This window comes from Corvus moneduloides, chromosome 9 (genome assembly GCF_009650955.1).
Source record: "Corvus moneduloides isolate bCorMon1 chromosome 9, bCorMon1.pri, whole genome shotgun sequence".
Classification (NCBI taxonomy): domain Eukaryota; kingdom Metazoa; phylum Chordata; class Aves; order Passeriformes; family Corvidae; genus Corvus; species Corvus moneduloides.
Window position 1 is genome coordinate 27,195,230 of NC_045484.1, and position 19,749 is coordinate 27,214,978.

The window sequence follows — 19,749 nt, forward strand, 5'->3', positions numbered from 1 at the left end:
ACTGCCAGAATGGCTTAAAACTGTAAAAGAAGCAGCTTGGCATGGCCCAGAGGAGCAGCACAGGCCTCTTCCCTTTCCAGAGGCCACGCAGCCCTGGCAGATTTACCCCATAGAGCATGAGGAGCAAAGAGCCATCTGTACCTACCTTGGACACAGCCGGCCTCGTCACTGTTGTCAGGACAGTCGTGCACCTTGTCACACTGCTTTGCTCCATGGATACAGGTCCCATCACCACACTGGAATTCATCTGGCTGGCAGGTCACCAGAGCTTTAAGACAACACATTCAAGCATCAGCCACACAGAACTCAGTCATTTGTGTGGTACCTTTTAGCCATGTCCCTCTGACACTGCTGGGGTTGCACCCTCTGTCAGCAAATGTCAGAGTATTGGCTGCTTCCACCAAAGCAACAGAGGCAGCAGCTGCCTCAGCCACTGTTCTCCTGTGCCCCTCTGCTATCCTACATCACCCTCTACATCCTTGGGAAAACAGCATCAAAGCCCATATGAGCACACCCTGTCAAAACAGACTCAGTTCCAGCAGTGAAGCTTCTCTGGTGAGACAGAACAAAGCAAGCAGGCAGCAAAACTCCCAGCAGTGGAGCAGCTCTGGGGGCTGCAGTCTGTGTGAGGCCAGACTGCTTTCCAGCTGGGAGTGTACAGTGACGCTGGGTAGGCAAAGGCAACTGCTCCTCAGTTCTCCTTCCTTCACAAAAAATTACATTTAAGATACATTTCAAAACATGTTCAGGCTAAGGCCTGGGCAAGAGACCTGTAGTGACTGCCAAAGCCAGTGTGGTCACAGTAGGGATGAAGGCAGCAACAAGACACGATCATCAGGTTACCGAATGCCCATGAGCCAACAGCCCACTGGAAGGCAGAAGAGCTCCACTGCATGGTGTTGTGTTGTTTCTTGGGGTTTCCAGCCCTAAACACCTCCACAATATCTGCCCAGGTTTCAAGCCTGAACTTCGTTTGTCCAGGTCAGATTATAATGGACTCAAACCAGATCTGATGAAACAGCAAAGCTGGGGAAAAATATAAACCAGACACCTGCACTGACGATACTAAAAGCAGTCGTATTTCCCTCCCCAAGTTACAATAAATGAGAGACCTCCCTAGCTGGGACCAGCCCTGTGCCGACACAGGGTACAAGGCAGCCTGTAGTTCACTGGCAAACAGGCTCCTCGTTCCTGGGACATGTTTTGCAGCTTCCTTCTGAGGGGCCCATTGGATGTATTCTTAAAATCCTATTAAGGCAGTGCACCCTGGAGAGCTCCTGATTCCAGCCTTTCCATCATGTGATTGTGTCCTGGTGAGGTCTGACAGAAAATCACTGCTTCCGAGTAGTGAGGGGAGGCCAGCACTGGTGTTACTACATGGGAGGTGAGAGCTGTCTGCAGACTTCCCTGGACAATTTGACAAACTGGTTCTAATACAAAAATGACTACTTTCAGATAACCCAGGAAGAGCTGCAGACATGAAGTGAGCTAGCATCAATACCATGAAGTATCAGTTACACAAAGACTCCACATTATTGGTGATTGCATCCCGATGGATGCAGGATCCAAGTTCATGACTGTTTCACTGGACTTAGTTCTAGTGCATCTTCAGCCAGCAAAAGGCACCAGAGACAGGAAAAGCCACAACTGCAGGGCTGGTGGGGGAAGGGAGAAATCCTGTCATTAGAAATACACAGTATTCACATGAGGAAAGTTTGGAAATAGCACTGCTCCTTGGAGAGGAAAGCCATATGCACTATATTCATAAAAAGCTGCAAAGTAACAAAAAAACCTTAAGCAATAAGCACAGTTATGGGACTAGCTGTGCTGCCACGTTTCAGCTAATAAACCCAGGCACAGGAATGGGAAACCTCAGTGGGACATCTGGGACAGCAGCTCCAAACTAAGCATGTGGGATCTGCTGCTCTACCAAATGGAGAAAAATGAAGGAGGTAAAGAAACAAAGCTGTGGTCTGGGAGAGTCACAGACCACAGGTCTGGAAGTGGCACCGAGAACTCCTACAGGGAGGCAGAGTCACTTCTGCTTAGACTGTTCCTGGCATGTACAACCACCTGCCTGTGGAAGCCCTGATCATGGAGACACCACCTTCCTCCCCAGGAAACCCTGACTTCTGCCAAGCTAAACCTTGGCCACTGCAAGGCTTTTCCTGTTGTCTCACTGAAAAGTCCTTTGCCACAATTATTTCTTGTCTTCACCCCTAACTTGAAAACCAGTTTGCTTCACCATTTCTGTAGCAACTTCTATGTGTGGAGGTAGGATAGGATGGTCCTCCATTTCTGACTATAAATATTAACCCCTCACAAAAGTGTAACGTAATTAAAGCCAATGGGGGTTTTGTCTTTTCTAGAGCAGAAACAGGTCTCCAGTTCATCAAGTAAATCTGCATGACAACAGCTACAGATTTGGAAGTCAGCTGTTATAAAACATACAATTGTCCTCAATTGTAATCTTCAAAGCTCTTCTAAAAAGCATAGCTAAATGCTAAGAACAGAAAGATTTCTAGTCCTAAAATGAATTAAAATTAAGGAGAATTTTGTAGGAATTGCAAAGACAATGTTGCACAAGTACCACAAGGCTGAGAGAAAAATGACAGCACAATTCTTAGCTCAGTTGCTACAGAGACTGCAAAACACAGATGTGGGGCTGTACAGCTCCACTGCACAAGGCTTTGCTTCAAGAAGAGAAAGAAGTTTGGAGACCAGGCTGGGTTTCCTGGCTCATTTCTCACTCTACCAGAGCCGTGGAAGTTCAGACCTTTGAGCAACAGCCTCTGAAGCTCTTAACAGACATCTAGAAAAGGCAGATACAATAATGGCTCTTACAGATCACAAAAGCATTAAAATGCATGCATGACATTTCTATTTTTTGCTGCATTTTTCAGGAGAATTCCATGTTATCTTTAAGTTGAGACACTAACCCATCTCAGCCCCACTGGCAGAGTTGACAGCAGCTTCCCATTAAGGCCATTCCCAAGGCAAAGCCATAACCCAAGAAGAGGGAAGAGCTGTGCTGTTTATTTGCACAAGATGTTCAGAAAATTGCTGTGGTAATTTGGAAGGTTTGAATCCGTGAAATCTCAGTAGTTTTACAGCCATCTCCTCTGCAAATCAAATACAAAACAAATTACCAAAGCCCTGCTAAATTAACAGGTGCCCTCAAAGAGACACACTTCCCATTTACAAATCCTGGGCACAAAGCTGCATCGCTCAAACTCAGCAGATATATTCCAGATTCCAGATCTGAGCCTTAGTTTCTGCTGGTTTCTGGTTTTTTTTCCCTTCCTCCCCAAAAAAGAAAATCCCAACATTTGGAAAAAGCATCAATCCATTTTATAGATGGGGAGACAGAGGCAGGAAAGTGTGAGGTCAGGTCTCAAGAGGTCTGTTTCTTGCTGTCAGTTGTTAGCATTATTTATTCTCCCTCCTGGATGCCCTAATGCAACTTGCAAAGGACATTTTAAAATATAACCATTCCAGATTTGGAGACTAATAAATCTAACCTAATGTTAATTTATAAATATACATATATACATATGTGAATATATATGCTATGGAAAAAACCCCAGCCACCCAGTGTTCTCACACAGCTTTCCTGAAATGACTCATTCCCTCCTATTTATTTGCTGTCTTGCTGCCAAAACCTGTTCACCAATTGTCACCCTTCATTTCTGCTCTACTCATTTAGCAATCCAAAATGTTTATAACAAATGACAGGTGATGGCCTCATAACTTTTTTTTAAAAGCATTAGCTCCCATCCCTCTGTTTATACTGCACAAACCCTATATGATCCCCATTGCAAGAGAAGATGTAGCGGGATCTGCAGCTTTAATGAAGTCCAGCTGAGGGGCCCATGTGCCATCCCTGTTGCTAAGGGGACAGAGCAGCGTCACACACCTGTGACTCCCTGCATGCCACATGATACTGATCTCAAACAGAGAATTTCTGGAGAGGAAAAGAATCATAAAGGTTCCTAAATTCTTCAGTCCAGCAGATGGGCAGTGACACTGAGCTTCCAGAGCTCCCAAATGTCCCTTTCTCACTGCAGGTAGGGGCACCCCAGCAACAGCTGCATTTAGGATGGGGAAGCAACGTTAATTTTGGCTCTGACCCAGTGAACGCATCGGCTACACGAGCACTCAGTGCTGCAAGGCCTCTCGCGGTTGCTACCTCAACCATGCACTGCGAATGGCCGTGGGCTCACACACCACTGTGGCACTGGGGTGCAAGCAGAACCAGGCACTCTGTGCAGAGCAGCACTGGGGTAGCTAAAACGTTGGGCTTTGAATCTCCCTGTTCCCCAGTCCATAGGACTGAAGGCAGCAGAACCAGCTCACATGCTTGTTTCTCCCGGGTAGATAAACCACATTGTGCTGGACTGAGACTTTATGGGAAGAGACCCTCGTGTGCTAAACCTCCACTACTCAGAACTGTCTCGTCGCTTCTGCCACATTTCCCCCTTTCTCCACTGGTTGTCAGCACCGTGCTGTGCTGCAGCGGTATCCAGCTGCGTCCTCTGCCCTGGGAGCTGCCTCTGGTGCCTGTGGAAGTGCTGCTGGCTGAGGCTGCTCTGCAGCTCAGGGAGGCTGGTGGAGCCGTGCTCCTTTCGGGCCTCATGGCTCGGCACTTTGAGCTCAGCTGGACACAGCTGGTGCCCATCAGACCAAGGAAAGAAGCTGGGGAACAGTGGGCCCTCTGCAGGAAGGTACATGGGCACAGTCCCACTCCTCTAACCCAGCAGAATGTCAAAATAAATGGGATCTGTGAAAGACTTAAAACATTTCAAGTTGAACAACAGGGATTGAAATTTAAGAGGCATTTCATCAGAAAACACCATCAGTGAGCTGCTCCCCTCTTTCTCCACTTGGCAATAGAAGGGAGCTCACCTTTCCCTCTCCTGAGCTGTCCAAACTCAGCCATCCTGTGAAGTTGCTGTTACTGCAGGGAATGCATCCCGTGGGACAGCGATCAGTTCTGCTGGAGTCCGCTGTACCAGACACCAGTTCTTCAGCTGTGTTTGTAACATGGCCCTTGCCACTGTCTCCTGATTCAGAGGGGACACAGGTACAGGACTGCCCACAGGAGGTCTCAGAATGAAAACAGGCACCAACCACCCAGGCTGCCCCAGCCAGAAGTGCCCATCTCCACCAGATGTGCTTCTGCATGGCTTTCTTGAATCAGCCAGGAACCAACTTTATCTCCTGACTCCACAGTCCCTGTGACCCTTCAGACCCTGGCAGGGGTACCTGCAGCCCAAGAACTCTGTCAGCAACTTCATCACCTTCTTGGAGATGAAGGAAAAGACAGCCTACCTAATCCACCCCTCCTTGGGTTGACAGCCTTATATCCAGCAGCCAAAGCTGCTCTCTTCCTGACAAAACGTTTTGGCTCCCCCTATTCAGCTCTTGCCTCTCTTTAAAGAGTCCTTGGCTATTTGAAAGGCACGGCAGCTCCAGGGTAACCTGTGGCTTGTCCCCCTGCTCTCCTGCAGTGCAAACAGTGGTGTCCAGGATGCACTACACCCTCCTCTTATTAAAGAACACAATAAATTTACACCTGCTTCTCTCTCTCTGGAAGAGAGTCTGACCCCCAGCTCTTTGAAGAGCTCTCCCATACAGCTGTTCTGAGCTCACCAGCCTGGACTTGGTGTTGTCGTGGGTATGAAAAGATGGTGCTGGCAAAAGTGGTAAATTTTCTTAGATACCTTGCAATAATACCTGGGTTTGCAGCTGGTTGATGCCCTCGTCCCCAGAGGGGGCCCAATGTCAGAGATGCTAAATATAAACAGCTATGTAAATATTTAATTTCAATCTTGTCATTATGAATATTCTAGCAAAACATTTTGCTCTTGTTTTCTTCTCTCTCCCTCCTCAGGTAAGTGACCAGCTTGAACAGTTTAGTGGCTAAAAATGGATGAAACATTCAAAATACCACACATACCAACAACAGCATGTTAAATGCATAAAGCCAGCTGAAAAGAAATCCATTATTTATTAGCTCTGTGCCTTTATCAAGCCAAGCTCAAAAGTGCACTTCAAACTGGATTCTTCAGAGGTACTTCTCTTGACTGCCTTGTTCAGTATACTCCAATTTCAGAGGCGGAAAATGAATTTTTTTTTTTTCTGCTGATCATATATTCCCTTTAGCATAGCAGCTCCTAACCTCCAGGCTGTGACCCCACCATGCAGCCTGAGGGCTTTGAACATTTTTCCCATTTTTCACTCCCTGTCTTTCTAGTGAAACAGATCTCTTCTGAGGCACGGTACCATCCAACAGCTCTTACACCTCCTCTCCAGATTCTCAAGGAAAAAGCACAAAAGGAGTATGGAATACACCTGACCCTGCTGGGCTGGGCACCCAGCCATGCCGTGTGGGACACAAGCGCTCCTTATCTGGCACAGCTGCTGCTCAGACATCAAAGCCTTGCCTTCAAACACGGCCCACAGCAGCCTCCTGGCCCTTCCAACCCCAGCCCAGAGAGCCCTGGGCCCTGCCCCTGCAGACACTCACGGCAGTCCTGCTCATCAGACTTGTCCTTGCAGTCCTCATCCCCGTCACACTTCCAGTTGAGGTGGATGCATTCGCCATTCCCGCACTGGAACTCGTGGGCCGCGCATGTGTTGAGGGCCTTGGCATCGTATCCACACTTCTCCATGGACTCGTCCGACTGATCCTCGCAGTCGGGCTGGTTGTCGCACACCCACAGCTCCGGGATGCACACGCTGTTGTTGCACTGGAACTCGTTGGGGTTGCAGGTCAGAGGGGAGCACTTCCTTTCATCGCTGCCATCCCCGCAGTCATTGTCACCGTCACACACGAAGATGATGGAGATGCACGACTTGTTACTGCACTGGAACTCATTGGGAGAACAGGCTTGGGAATAAAAACAAACAGGTGAGCTGGGAGGTCTCCAACCCAGCCCTCACCACTGCACCAGCTTTAGGACATTAGGGATGTCTGAGGAGAAAGGCACAAAGGCATTACTTTGGCTGTCCTACCCCAAAACATTTCTCCCAGTGATAACCATGTGGTAAGGAGCAGTGCTCCCCTCCCCAGATGGGCCTCAGGATGCATCCTCTAGGGACCATGGGCAACCCTGGAGAAGCAGGGGCAGCAGGGCTGTGGGAACTGCGGGTGGGAGAAGCGGGGGCAGCGCTGCCCTGGCATTGAGGAGCAGCCAGGTGAGCCCCGGGGCAGGAGCAGCAGCACGGAATGGGAATGGGCAGGAGGTTGCAGGGAGAGGCTGGGGCTGTGCTGGCAGCGCCGGGGCTCTGCTTGGCACCAAGCTGACATTACCAGCTTCCTGACTTTCATAAGCACAGAATCAGGTTTCAGGATTTCACAGTATGCCTGGTTTTGGACATATTAAGTGGGATGTGTAGGGTAAATATTTAGTGAGTCGAGCATCAATTTAGCTGCAATCTGCCAGTAAGGCCCTTTACAACACGCTGAATGCCTTCCCTGGAAATCACAACTCAACATTAACATACAAATGAGGTGCTTGTCAGATAAAAGCTGAGCAGAGCACTCTCCTCTGCAAGCCTAATGGACAGCTGAAGCAGAGATGCTTGCTCAAATTAAACTCTCAGGTACTCCAACAAAGTGCAATTCGAAGTCACTTTATTCTGTCAAGGTGTGGGGGAACCAAAACCCTGGAAGAAATTCTCCCTAAGTACTTTGAGGTAGTTACTTAAAAAAGAATTCTGTTTCCACAGTTTCAGTCCTCTACAGGGAAGTTATGGATTTGATAAATTAAAAGTACAATAAATATATGCATATAAATTTACAATAAGATTTTTTTTTTTTTTTTACATTGCACTTGGGAATCTTTTTGTCTTCAGAAGCAGAAGTATTTACTGCCATATCTGCAGAGCCCCTACACTAAACCACACAGTTTAGATGGTACCAATCACTGCAATCGCAATTGCACCTGGAAAGCAGCAGAAACCCTATAAAGGATCAGTCATATCCCAGCTTTCAGCCAGTGACAGGAACCCAGTAGGATTCTATTGCAATATTATGTCTGGTTTATACCTAGGAATAAAGCTGTATTTATCTAGCAGTTAAGAACATATCCACTTGCACAGATGTTTATTTACATTCTGGCTGGAAAACTTGCTGGGCTCTGTCTGATAAACTAAGCAGCCTCTCATTTTACATCAGAGCATGAATATATATATATATATATATATACATATACACACACACACACATATATGTATATGCACCTCTCCCCTCCTGCCCTGTGCTCTGTCCCATTTAGTCCCAGGCTTTCCAGATATTACAGCATAGCAATCCACCTAAGCAGAAGAGAAAGAGGATTGCTTTCCCTGCTGCACAGCTACCATGCACTGGCCAGGACCCAGGCTCCCTCCAGCAGGGAGGAGCGTTAAAGAGAATCTCAGCTGCCCCACTTGACACCAATCATGAAATGCAACAGAGCGAGGTCAAAGGAGCTGCTCAGGCTCCTTCTGCACTTGGTAAAATATTTTAGATACTGAGATGCCCTCACCAGGCATCTGTCCCTTGGAGAAGCCACAATTTTTCCTCTCCAAACAGAAGGAACTGAGATTAGAGAACTAATATTAGGAGGTGAATTCTTCTCATAAGGACCTGAAATACAAACACAGTCTGGTGGAGAAGCATCTAAAAACCTTCTTCTTTTGCATGGCAGAATTAAGACCATTAAAATGCTCTGATTTTCACCCAAATTCTGATTTTTTTTCTCCATTCAGCAGATTTTTCTACCCTTACCCCATAACTAGAAATAATCTATTGACCCTACTGATCAGTACACAGCTATATAACTTAACACTGTCTTCAGCAGGGCCATAATATGGAACTGCATATAGAACATTCCTCCATAAAGTGGCAATTTAAGGTAAGAGTTATAATCTTACCAATCTATTTTAAAATGGTAGGGGGAAAACAGCAATTTTTCTAAGGCTATGTACAGCTTCTGTAACAGATAAAAGGCTGAGAAGAAACTGGTTTTCTGGCATTATTTTGATGAATCTCAGATCAGAGATAAAAATCTTGCATAGCCTTTTGATCCCTAATGTTTGGGCAAGATTGTAATGATTTGCACACTCCAAATGTGCATAAATTTCCTTTCCACCAACCGTAATGAGCCCCTCTTTCCCCCCTTGTTGTTTTCCTGGTCCCACCTCCACCCCTCCTCCTGTTTGTACGTATTTCCCTTCAGAAATCTGCTGTATTGGCAAATTAGAGACTGATAAACATAGGAGTGGGATACAAACAATGGAAGTTTGCACAGAGCTCCTCCTCTGCACCTACAAATCCCAGTACAGATATAAAGTTACTGATAATCACAGCCAGAAAGTAGAAGCAGTTCAACTTTTGTTACCTCTCATGAGGACTTTCTCAGTGAAGCCTGAGAATTGCTAGCTAGAAAAATTGCATGGTCATGATTATTTTATTACTTTTTAAACATTAAGTTCAGTGTGATGTCAGCACTAGAGACTACAAGCTCTCTCTCCATGAAACAAGCACAGCAGTTTGGCTGTTGGTAACTCCCCTCTCCACGCCCACAGTCCTTAGGGGGGGATCAAGCAGTTCCTTCTGGGTCACACCTGCCTGCAGCAGAGAGCTCCATCCCTCCCTCCCGTGTGCCCTGCTGCCGCCGTGGGAAGGCAGATAACGTGCCAACACCTCTCACCCTTCCCTCATCCTGCCTGACAGCTGAAATCCTCAGGGCACGCCAGGGTAAGGCAGAGGCTGCAGCTCCCAGCGCTGGGGGGATGCTCTGGCACACACAGGCACGGGGAGCAGAGCTGTCCCCGGCTGCCTGGGCAGGAGCCGCTGCCGGGACCCTGCGGCACCGCCTGGCGCCGGAGCCAAGAACACAGGAAATAAAGCACTGCAATGATCTTACACAGCACCTGGAGAGATGGACATGGGGCAGCAAAGTCCCAGGGACCGTTTACTTCACATCCCCTTTCATAAATCTGTCAGGGTACCTCACAGCCCCATCACTACAGTATTTCACTGCCCCCAGACCATTTCAGTAGAAAATGTGCCAATAGTAGTTAAATGATCACTGGGGTATTTTTTGACTTGAGCAATTTGTTTGCATTCTCCAAATTTGCTACCTGTCCTATTGTAGGCTGATTCACTCAGGACCAAGGAATCAAATATTAATTTGCTTTCTTTAGCACAGAAGAAATTAATAAATGTTGTACTCTAAGGTGCAAAACCTACTTTAAACATGAGTGATCCCAATAGAAATCTTGGAAATGTTTGTCAAGAACTTTTTAATCAACAGTCTTCAATGCATAACTATAACAACAGTTTAGTGTAGAGCGCTGTAATGTGTAAAGGTTCTTCACAGTTTTAGGGAGTAAAATACCACACATAAATGATTGTGTAGATGTGATTTTACCTATAGACAAAATATACCAGAGTTATTCTGCATTAATTTCTACCCTGTGCTATGTGCCAATCTGTAAAGCACAACTGTCACAGTTTTTGCCTCACATCCTGCAGCTGCAGTCTTGTCACATCTCTTGAGGAGAGTGGAGCAGAAGCAGCCTTGGGATAGAGGAAGTTAAAAATAATAAAATAACAGAAGATCAGAGAGATTGCAGTTGTGGAGTTAGTGTTTCAGTACTGGCTGGTTCTCTTTTGCCCAGAGCCAGGATTTAACCAGAGGCTTTAGTCAAAGTCTGGTGCAGCAGGAACAATCTTAGCTCAGGCATGGCACCAAAAATTCAGATAAGTCTGCCACATGCTTTTTAAGTGCTTTTAGAAAAAAGCAGAGTGCTCTCAAGATGTAGAATTCTCTAACAATACCGGGCACTCATTAAAAACTGTCATTTCAAAAAATATATATTTGTACATAACATTTCTACAATAGACAACTCTACCAAGCATGGATCCTCAAATCTGGGTAAAATTGAAAAAATTTAATAAATGGTATATCCATCATTCACAGGAGCTGGGAATTATGTACAAGGGACTGTAACTGCTGTCATTGCTAATCTCTAATTAAAGATTTTATAGCTTTTCAGTAAGAGTCAGGTATTTAATTCATCTCCTCCAAAAGAGCAATTTCCACTTGAAATTACATGAATGGCTTAAAGAAAGATAATTATTTGGTAAAATTTATGGCAAAGTGGATAGCAGCAATTACCTACTGATGGTGAAGACAAGAAGATAAGATGAATTATTACACCGTATTTTTCTGATACTGTCCCCAAAGCAACTAAAAAAAAAAAAAAAAAGTGTCTCAAAATTTATGTTTGTTTAAATCTGATAATGGATCTTCTAAAGCAGGCAAATGATGATTTGTGCATACCAACATTTGCATCACGGAGGGAGAGATCTGCTGTTGATTCATGGCTGCTTCAACACAGGCAGGAGAGGCTGGTGGACTTGAGGAACTCTCCCAAGCTCTCAGGTTTAGGATTTGAGCTCTGCAGGGCTGAGGGGTGGAAGTCCTGAGCTCCACCTGTGCAGGTTTTCTGCCCCAAGTGCAAGCCCAGCTCCCCCAGCCCACAGGAACCAATCTCTGAGCTGGGCCATGGATAAGGAGGTCACAGAGTGCAGACAGGGTAGATTATGTTGGAACTCCCAGCTACCAGCATTGTCAGCATGTTAGGTTTGCTTAACTAGTATTTATTTTCAGGCTTAATTCTGTCTAAATTATTTATTTTGCCTGCCATCAACTGCTTACCAAATACCTGAATATTTCATACAGATCTTCCATCAAATGCCAGTCTTTAAAGTGTGGATTTGTGCCTGGAAGGACAAGTTTCCCATGGAAAGCTGCCCTCCAGGAAGGACAGCAAAAGAGATGGAGGTAAATGAAGATGACCTTGAAGCTCATTGCTCTGAAAAAATGACAGGCCTCCCATGGAGGGAATAATGCAGTGGAATTGCAGCCTCACTCCCAACAGTGGTTGTTGCTATGGTGATTGATACCGAAAAGCCCATCTAGATGGAGCCTGCAGAAGGAATAGTAATTCCTGATATTGTTCAAATCGCTAATGGAGCTAAGGAGCCATCTCACGCACTCCTGCAAATTAATATTTGCATGTGCCCGCTGCCTTTGTCACACACTGCCCTCAAACACAAATCAGTCATTTTCCCATTCTCTGCAGCAGTATTTGCATAGTATTAGTTAATTATAACCCAGCAACCAGATGCCAAAGTCCCTGCTGACAAATAATAGTTGATTCAAAAATGTATGTGCTGATTTACAATGTATTTCCTGAGATTCATATATTCATTCCAAGTGGTTTAATTATCTGAAAACAGAATTAATTACGACCCCCAATTTACAGAGAGAAGCAGTCCATGTACAAAGGTATGCACACTCTGCACTGTCTTTAATTTTACGTATGTGCAATAAGGTTGCAACTCATACCTGCGGTCTCCTCAATTTTCCTTCAAGCCAGGAAAGGGTTAGGAAGTTTATCAGAGGTTCTTCTGGCTAAATGACTGAAAATGACCTCAAAATAAGAACAAGTGAATTCAGTGTAGAGGGTTAAAGGGTAAAATAAAGCATCTTGAAAGACAAAAATGGATGGTCAAAATACCAGAGGTAAATACTGTCCTGCTTTTGTGACAATCCAAGACACCCCATGGGGATCTCATGAGGATGAAGACATTATTATTACTCTTTTATATTCTAACTGGAATAGAATCAGCTGAATCAGATTGGAGATGTTTGGTACTAGCCAAAATTTAACTGGAAGAAAAAATAATGCTGTGATGTGTCTAGTGAGTATTTTTCCTGACTTTGAAAATTGGAGCCTGTACAGGACAAGCTCACTCCCATTCCCTTAGACATGACTTGCTTATTAAAATGGCAATTTTACAAATTATACCGGTTTAGCAAATCCCTCAGAAACATCTGATAATAGCCATTAAACTAACAGCTGCTCTCATCACACAAAATTCTGTATTTCTGAGGAATATATGAACGTTCAGCAAGCAGAACAGGGCATTACTGAGCTGGACTTCATCCTGGGACAGTGCACACAAATCCCACATTACTGCACACACTGAAACCTCTTGGATTCAGCAGGACTCTCTGTGGTTATCCGTTTTCTGCACAGGATTTCTGTGCACAGCATTTTCTGCATGACCAGGATTTAATTTTGCCATTTCAGAGTTAAAATAAATCACAGACACTTTGCCAGGAAAAGCCAATCCATGGATGCCACCTTCCACCCATTGGGCAGATTCCCACTCTGTGCTCATCTGCTGTCACAGAGACACGACCTGCCTGTTTTCCCCCTTGTTTTCTGGTTCCTTATGTCCCACTCAGGAGAGAGGCTTCATCAGAATCCTAAAAGCTACACTCCAATCACACTGGCAAATGACAGCACAATTGGGTTTATTTTTAGAAAACGTGGGAAAGGCAAGGAATCCCAGCCCATGGCTCTACAGCCATGTCACTGGCCTGCCACTTTCTCTTTACCCTTACCTGTTCCTAAGCACAGGGATGGTACCAGTTTAACCAGTTGGAAAGCTGAGCCATTTCCCCATAATCAATCAAGTCATTTATAAGTTACTGCCATAACTAAGCAGGGCATCCTGGAGGTTGCTAACTCACAGGTTTGAACTCACCTGAGCAGTGAGGGACAAAGCAGAGCTCACACTGCAAGCAGTGAGCTCAGTACCCCATAAAATTTCCACTTCCACTAATTTACTTCGCTTGATGGGAACTGTCTGTAAGAGGAGCTATTGCTTCTAATTGCAGTTTGCTTCACTATTAAACATTCACTGCATTTGGAACATGCACTGTTAACTCTTCTGGAGCACAGGCAAAACAAGGCAAGGCTGAGAGCTTTGCCTTCTCAACCCCCCAGTTTACCCAACCATGTCTCACATTTCTCTAGGAACAGTGATCCAAAGTGAGCTTGAATGTAGGCTCAATAACAATTAAAAAGGTGCTTTTGAAATAAAACGGTTTGCAAGACAACTGATCTGAAGGGAGAAGTACCTCAAAAAAGAAGCATTGAGGATGCAATGAGGCAATTGGCAGAATTTGGTGTAGCCCCATTCAAGGTTATGAACATAAGCACATCCTATAATGACCAAGTCCATAAACACAAGACCCCCGTGGTGATTTTGGGAGGGGAAGAAACTGACAGACTGCTCAGGAAACAACCAGACCCTGACTGTTTTCAGTTATGTGATAATTAGGGGGCACAGCTATTACATGATATAGACAACGTACCTATGTACCCACAATTCCAGAAGAGAATGGCAAGTGTTTCTGAAAAAACAGTATTAGCTTTTCTACTCAAATGGAAAATTTAATCACTGAGTGGCACTCACTGCAATTAAACCTGTAAGGGTCGTGTGCTGACTGTGCTCACATTAACAGCAATGAGATTTCCATGGCATTAGGATTTGCCTTGCAGTTTCTGTGACTTGGGAATAGAAAGAAACACTTCCCTGGATTTGGCCTGAGATGAAGATTCACATGTTCAACATGAGCAATTATTTTAAAGTTATTGGAACAAAGAAGGGTAATGAAGTGGTGTTTATTGTGAGCTAAACCTTTCTCAATACATTTATCAAACAAATTTCTTTGCAAAGTAAAAGCAAAGTTAATCCAACCATTATATCATCCTCTGTAGGAAAAGAGTGTATTTCAGCCACTAAGATGACTTTCAGATGTTGTTTTATCTGTTAATATGACTCATAAACCAACTCTTTTTTTTTTTTTTCCTCTTGCATCAAACATGACATGGTCCTCTCCTGCGTAGGACTGTGCTGAGTTCAGGCTACTGATTTTGATTTAGCCTTCAGATCATATGCTCAGGAAGCAGAACTGTTAATTAGTGTAACACATATGTACTGGTGGCCACTGCAGGATGCAACTCCTACCCACATATCTGCCATCATAGCATCATCACCGGCACTGCCAGATACAGAAGATTTCCCTGAATAAAACTAAACAGATTCTTGCTTTTTGGATGAATAGGCTCAAAATTATAGCTGCGTTCTTATGAAGAAAGCACTTCAGGGACATGAAATACAATTGTATTTGGCAATAAGAGATGTAATTGACTATTCCAACTCTAGGAGCTCTAACTGTTGAAAGACAGACTACCCAAAAGATAAACATAATTACAGGCCAATTTTTGCTCCTCTGTCAATATGATGTGAGATTGGAAAGAAGAATCAGAGCCAGTGTCTCCAGCTGAAGTGCAGAAAGCGTGGCAGGACAAAGCTCGTGTGGGTGTGACAGGTATCCTGCAGTCCAGCACTATTAAGCTTTAGTTTGAATTATCCACAAATCTTTGTATAAAAGCAGCTCTTTCACAGCCCTTTTCCAGAACCCTGTGAACAATGACCCTTTGGGGTGTGAAGGATGTGTCTGTGTGAGGGGTGTGAGTGTGCTCGTGCTGTTCTTTGCATCTCCCCTTTTTCCCTCGCGCTCCTTCAGAGCTGCAGAAGTACCACTGCTGCATTGTCTTGTTTTCAGATTGTGTTTTCATCTACTCTGCTTTAGAGAATAAATTATTCATGAAACACTGATAAGAGAAGTGAGAAGAATCAGCACAGGGCCACCCCCAAAGCCCCACTCCATTCTGGAAGCTCCATCTGCAGATGTGCCAAATCTTCCTTCATAAAGCTAAGCTCAAGAGACAGCAGCAGGGAAAGCGAGGCCATTTTGCCCTCACCTTCTGCAGGTAGAGCCCTGGCACAGCTTGGGCCATGGCTTTAGGGTTTAATTCTGGATTTACACAATGACTGTCTTACCTCTAACTTAAGTTCACATGCTGTTTAATTATGTTTAATTACAACGAGCATCCAATATTAAACAAGCAAGTATCTTCACTTTTACTGTCAGCATACAGTTAAAAGTAACTCCCAATCTCTCTTTTTTCTTGCCATTTTGTTCTGAAGGAACTCAGGACAAATATGATTATGGGCTGAGATTTTTCCTAAATAACAATGGGGATTTTTCTGCAAATTACTACTGCTTTTGAAGGAGCTCTAATACTTTAAGCAGTGATAAAGTGGTAGCTGTACATGTTCAATTTCTGAGAGCCAGGGCATAATGCACAAGCATTAATCCCTCCAGCTGTCCAGTAATTAAACATCATGTAAAGCCCAGAGGATATCATTGCTGTGCTACCTTATCTTATTTATGAAGGACTTGCATTTGTTAAATCTAGCAATTCTTTTTCCCTTCTTGGAAATAATTGTAAATTCTTCCAGCATGGCAAGTGCAGTGAAGCTACAGCTACCCTCAGTAAAATGCCAGGAATTTCAGACCAGCCATGTTTCTTTTCATCACATACTAAAATAATAATGAATAACGATAGTGGATAAATATTTCCTTTACAGGCATGACCGTGATACTATGGGCTTTAACCCTGTTAAAATTGGTGGGTTTCTCAGGGAGAACACATGACAAAATCTGATCCTTTGGGTTTGATGTCCCTCTGAGCTGACTGAGGGACAGCACATCACTGTGCACTTGGCCTTTAATGAAGGCAGTGAACAGAACTAACTTTGACAAAAGCACACATTCATCAAACTGCAATGAAAGATAAAATCAGTGCTGCATTATCACCAAGTTAAAAGGTCTCAGTAGGATCAGTGGAGATCTGGAATGGACTGGATCAGTATGGTCAAATCCCAATAGGGAGCACTGGAAGTGTGACTCAGATGCAACACACAGGTACTTTTTACTGCACAAAGAAGAAAACAGTGCTGAGACAACTGATGCTCTTTGTAGTTATAGGACAATGATAAAAGATGATAAAACACTTTAACTGTCAACAGAAAGGTCACTTCATGTGTGTGTAGGTGCAGGAGCAGAGTGGGGGAAGGTGGCTTTAAATCAGGTTTGCAATTTCCCCCCTTCAGCTGGTTCAGCACCAGGTGGATCTGCTGGAGGGATGAACAGCTTTAGCCTGCTTTAAATTCTGCCTTCAGCCAGTGGTTCTCAGGTGACCTGAGGGCTGTTGAGCAGGCACCGGAAGGAGTTAACTCAAAGTTTTCTGCACTTGGACCTTCCAAGAAAAGGACCCATCATTTGGAGGGACTGCTGCTTTTTTATGGAGAATAACACATGAGCCTGGAGCTTTGCCAGGAGAAGTGGGAAGTTGCCACCTGAGGATCTTGTAAATGATCTATGTACACCGTGGAAACGTGAAGGCTGTGAGCTGCCATGGCAGGGACACATGGTTACAGCTGAGCACACCTGTGCTTACTGTGGTTTCCCTTATGAATTTAAAAATCCTTTATCCAGTTTGTTCACTTTTAATCTGGCATATCATCATATAATAAGGCTGAAAATCTAGAACTAATTGGGAGATATGTGGTCAGCAATGAAAAGCCTGAAGACCAGGGTCCAAAAGAAGATATTCTGGGTAACAAGGCTATCACTGTCATGAGACTCCTGCAGGAATTCCTGGCTCTCTCCTCAGCCAACTGCACAAGGTCATGGTATGTCCATTGCCTGCACAAGTTCCCATGGATCACTGTCTCTGTGCTGTAGTTTTGCAGAATAAACCATGGTATGGGTAAATAGCTTATTCTGCTATCAATATATTAATGAATACATCATTTCACTGCATCTGACTGTTGGGAAAGGGAAAAATTGTGCACTTCCACCTCCTCATCTGAAAGACACAATTTCCATGTTGAGTGTAAGCAGTGGTTCAGGTGAGAACCAGTGGCACAGACAGAAGAGATGGGGCCAGAGCCTTGAGCATCTCTTTTGAGTATCCCAGTGCCCTGTCAGAGGGAACATTAAAGGGGTTCAGTGCCATTTCAGCTGGTACAGGATCACAGCTCTTCTGTTCTAAAGCCATTCTCAAGTGCTCTCTGCATTCCTGAGCAGCTGACAAAACACTGTTACTGTCTCTCTTAGCAGAGATTTAACGACTTCTGCAGTAGTTAGCCAAGTCCAGACTGACCCCAAGTTGTGTTCCTTTAATTACAGCCTCTCATATTTAATTTCTCTTTTAGTCTCAGTAAACACATTCCTAAGCTTGTCCAATCCATTGTGACAAAGTTTGGGTGCAATGGGAGCAGAAAACCTTCACCAGGGAAATAAGGAGGCTGCCAGCACCTCCAAGCCAGCAAATTCAAGACTGCTAACCCTGACCTATGACTACAACACACCTGGTATTGCAAAGACTCAAATTACTTCTGCTCCAAAAACTGAAAAATAAGATTTTTCTTTTTATATAGTTTTATTTTTTAAAGGCAGATATTTGCATTTTCAAAAATTGTTTGTGCACTGGAAGTCAGTAGTGTTCCTAAAGCCTGTCTGCTGGAAGTCAATTATTCAGGCAGATGGGCACTTAACTACCCACGTGCAAGGATTACTACCTGCAATTAATCCCTGGTACAACTACAGCCTGTGCAGACACAAATCTGCATCCCTAATCACTGGTGCTTTATCCACTCCAGGTGGAAGAATTTTCAATTTCCGTGGCTTCCTTGACAAGTTCTTCCACAGGGTGAAAATCACACCATTTTGTTTCCTTGTTCAGATTCTCTACTTTTGTCCCTGAGTCTCTGAACAGCTGCTTTCTCCCCCCAGCTGGCTGTGCCAATGTCTGCACTGGATACATTTCACATGGATTCAAAAAGCAATGATATCATTCTGAGAGGAAAAATCCAGCAATATATGGTCCTATATATAAGGTCCAGAGCAGTAGCTGGAAAGCAAACTGCTGGAGGAGGAAGCACCATAATACATGTACACTATTCCTACAGATTTGGATGATTCTATACCATAACCATTACTGTCCTCTCCTGCAGGAGATCCTCCCTTAACTTGGGCTGTGACCATTCTGACACAGGGACAGGTCCTTGCACAGCCTCAGCACAACCAAACTTTGCTCCTGGATACCAGCACAATCTTGTTACTGGTACAAATTACCAATGCAGAAATGCAGGCATAAATAAGGTTCATAAACTCTGTATTAAATCCTCTTGAAGAATTATAAATCTAAGAGCCAGTTATTCCTATCAAAAAATAAGAATATACACAGCTAAAATATTTTTGAAGTGTCACATGAGGTTGCAGTAATAGCTTTGTTAACATGGATTTAGAAAGAGCTTAGGGGTTTTCCTTCTGGATGCCCTCACTCACACCATCTTCAAGTCATCATCCATTTGTTTATTGCACATGCAGGCTCCCACCACAGAAATTATTCTGAGCACAAATAAATCCCCTTCCAAACATCTATCCAGCAAGATGTGTTATTTATAGACAAGTTGGTCAGCTCTGTGAGAAGTGATGCTCTGCTCCAAGGGGCTGTGGCTGACAGGCAGTGCTGAAGCTTCGCAATGAGAATAAAAACATGAGTGCAGAGATAAAATTAACAAAACAAAGAGAAGAAGGGGTCTGAAGTGGTCAGGATACTGTGTGCTGCTGAGATAAGAGGAAACAAAGAAAGGAGGATCCTAAACAGAGAAGAAATGGGAATGTTAACAGAGTATCAGTGGATAGGTTTAGTGAGGTTTATCAGATTTGGATAAGAGAGAGGATAGCTATCAATCCCCCACAAGCTCCCAGCTGAAACAGCTCACACAATTGTTCTCATCCATGAGGAAAAGACCTTCATTTGACAGGCAACCTCCCTGAAAGTGCTCCCACTACAGCCATTCAGCAGTGCCTCCTGTTTCCCTCTCAAAGTGAGTTTTGACCTCTGAAAGATGCTGAGTTGAGATCTTAGGACTGAAAGCTTTTGATGTTTGCACCCACCCAGGATGCTCCG

The 19,749-nt window shown here is 44.4% G+C and overlaps 1 protein-coding gene across 3 annotated transcripts in view; it reads right to left on the minus strand.

Moving 5' to 3' along the window:
* LRP8 (LDL receptor related protein 8) overlaps window positions 1-19,749 on the minus strand; it is a 174,187-nt gene that overhangs the window by 17,496 nt on the left and 136,942 nt on the right. For all 3 annotated transcript variants that reach the window (XM_032118158.1, XM_032118157.1, XM_032118159.1), the window contains 2 exons: window positions 6,530-6,892; window positions 146-268 (listed from right to left, as the gene is read on the minus strand). In XM_032118158.1, the coding sequence (XP_031974049.1) occupies window positions 146-268; window positions 6,530-6,892 (486 nt within the window). The remainder of the gene's footprint in view (window positions 1-145; window positions 269-6,529; window positions 6,893-19,749) is intronic.